Source organism: Macrobrachium nipponense, chromosome 30 (assembly GCF_015104395.2).
Source record: "Macrobrachium nipponense isolate FS-2020 chromosome 30, ASM1510439v2, whole genome shotgun sequence".
Classification (NCBI taxonomy): domain Eukaryota; kingdom Metazoa; phylum Arthropoda; class Malacostraca; order Decapoda; family Palaemonidae; genus Macrobrachium; species Macrobrachium nipponense.
Window position 1 is genome coordinate 13,122,967 of NC_087218.1, and position 2,500 is coordinate 13,125,466.

General features: G+C 39.2%; 1 protein-coding gene across 1 annotated transcript in view; it reads left to right on the forward strand.

The window, feature by feature from the left end:
* The window catches only part of LOC135202296 (juvenile hormone esterase-like), a 23,185-nt gene that overhangs the window by 7,344 nt on the left and 13,341 nt on the right, over positions 1-2,500 (forward strand). The window contains 2 exon segments of the mRNA XM_064231617.1: positions 641-794; positions 1,945-2,018. Coding sequence (XP_064087687.1) covers positions 641-794; positions 1,945-2,018 — 228 coding nt within the window.

Genomic DNA, 2,500 nt, shown 5'->3' on the forward strand with positions numbered 1-2,500 from the left:
TGTGTTTGCGTAAGTTAACGACGCGTGCTTAAGTATATAACTCGTTTTCCTATTGCGGTGGATGTATCCGCAGACGAGCAGATGACCAGTAACGATTACTTATAGCCTCGGGAAATCAGTGATGATGGCAGTTTTCAACAAGTGGTTGTGTCGTTTGATATTTTCTATAACACCATCGTATATTTTTGCAGAATCTTTATCAGAAAATGTGAACATTCATTCAACTCTCAAGCAAATTAATGACATAAAAAATTAGAGAACTGGAGTAATCTACATAAGATAGAGTTCGAAGATACCACAAGTAGTTTGCTCTTGTCTAAATAGAGGGTATATTGTTTATTTTCAACTAGCTACACAAACCTGTATAACATTTTACATATATATAGTACATAATATATATATATATATAGATATATATATATATATATATATATATATATATATATATATATATATATATATATATATATTTACTTATTTATTTCTTTATATATACAAGACAATGAAAGGTTTTACATTATACGGCGTTGAAAACAATAATATATATATATATATATATATATATATATATATATATATATATATATATATATATATATATACACACACAACTATGACTAGACCTAAGCTTTCGTTACAGTTCCCGGAAACTCCTGTGAGGACGTTTCTACCAGTAATGGTATGGTTCCACGGGGGAGCTTACATGACCGGGGACGCTAACCTATACGTCCCTACGAAGCTCATGGATCGTGACGTCATGGTAGTGGTGGTGCAGTACAGGCTCGCATCTTTTGGTAATTATCTCTCTCTCTCTCTCTCTCTCTCTCTCTCTCTGATCGTCCGTGTTCAATCTCAGAGTTGCGAGGAAGGAATGAACGGAAGGGTGCCATTAACCCGATATGTATCCACCTTTGTCAAAGAACAGGGTAAACTCATGCTCAGTAAAAAGTAAACTACAGCACAAAGATATCGTTAATATATAATTTGTCGACCAATAGAAATGGGTGTATATAATACTTTGAACTTCGAGGGGGACAGTATTCAACACGGCGTCCCAAGGCGCTTTCTCCATGTTTAGCTATAGCCGGTTCACTTAAGGTAGATTCCTGGATGAGCCCTATGCTTACGCGACGTTTGTTTGGCGGCTGCTGATTGGCTGGTACCGGGAGGTAGGCAGCGCCCAGCCAATCAGCGGCCGCCAAACCTACCTTCAGTGAGCCAGCTATAGCACCTCGGAATAGGTGGAGACATAACGGGTTAATTTAATACCCAGTATGGGCAGGTTTACTTAAAAATCAAGTGCGCCTTTCTTGACCTCAACAACAAATTGTGTCCCTAGCTGCTGGGGTGTAGATGGACATACGTGGATAATCAGAAGTCCCAATAAGGTGAAACTCGTTCATAGAATATAAAAATAATCTCTCTCTCTCTCTCTCTCTCTCTCTCTCTCTCTCTCTCTCTCTCTCTCTCTTACTTTTGAAATGGGACGCTGGTATCTTAAATTTACTTCGCATATTATCAAGTTCCCAACATCGATTTGTTTCGGAAATTTCTCAGAGGCCCTGAAATATTGACAGTGAAAACTGGTTTCTACATATAAACAATCAGCTTAAAAAAGCTTTGTCTACAGTATTGACTTTGAGAGGCTATAATATCATTTTAACGGGTCATTCCTTAAATGTTATTCATCTATTGAGTTTTTAATTGTGTATTTCAGTGGTTTAACTTTTTTTATCTGTCTCTCGTCTCCTTCTCTATGCCACGTAATTTGATTTGATTTGATTTATATAGATTTTTGGCATTGTGCCAAGCAGTGAGGCAACTAAGGCCATTCATTGCTGAAACGGAAATTGACAGTCAAAGGTTTGAAAGGTGTTACGGGAGGAATACCTCGCAATTCTATGTCAAGTAATGGTCTGTATTCTTCGCCTTTTCCTTTTGCAGGTTTCTTGGCAGGAAACATGGAAGACAGCCCCGGCAACATGGGGCTAATGGACCAAATCACAGCTCTGCGATGGGTAAGAACCTGAGAGTTCCATTCCGTACCTGAATTCGGTGGAAAAGGACTGATTTTCGCCTCGTTCGGTCCGAAGCCAAAAGTAATCAAAGTCTTTTACGTACCGAATCTCTTGGTATATGATATAACGCTCGCATGAAGTTTGCCTTTTTCAAATGTCGGAATGGAGGGACGGACGGATGACAGAATTGAGGTCAAAGACAATCGCTGTGACATATTAGGTCATTCAGCCCTGAAAGGGAAATTAAAAGTTAAAAGGTGTGAAAGGTGTAACAGGAGGAAAACCTCAAAGCAGTTGCACTATAAAACAATTGTTAGGAGAGAGTGGATAGCACGATGAAAGAAGAAAGGGGATATGAACGGAGGTACAGTTAAAAGGAATGCAAGAAGTTGCAGCTAGGGGCCGAAGGCACGCAGCAAAGAAGCTAAGTAATGCCTACAGTGCACCATGTGACGGACTCTGTCGCCACTATCCCCATGCGG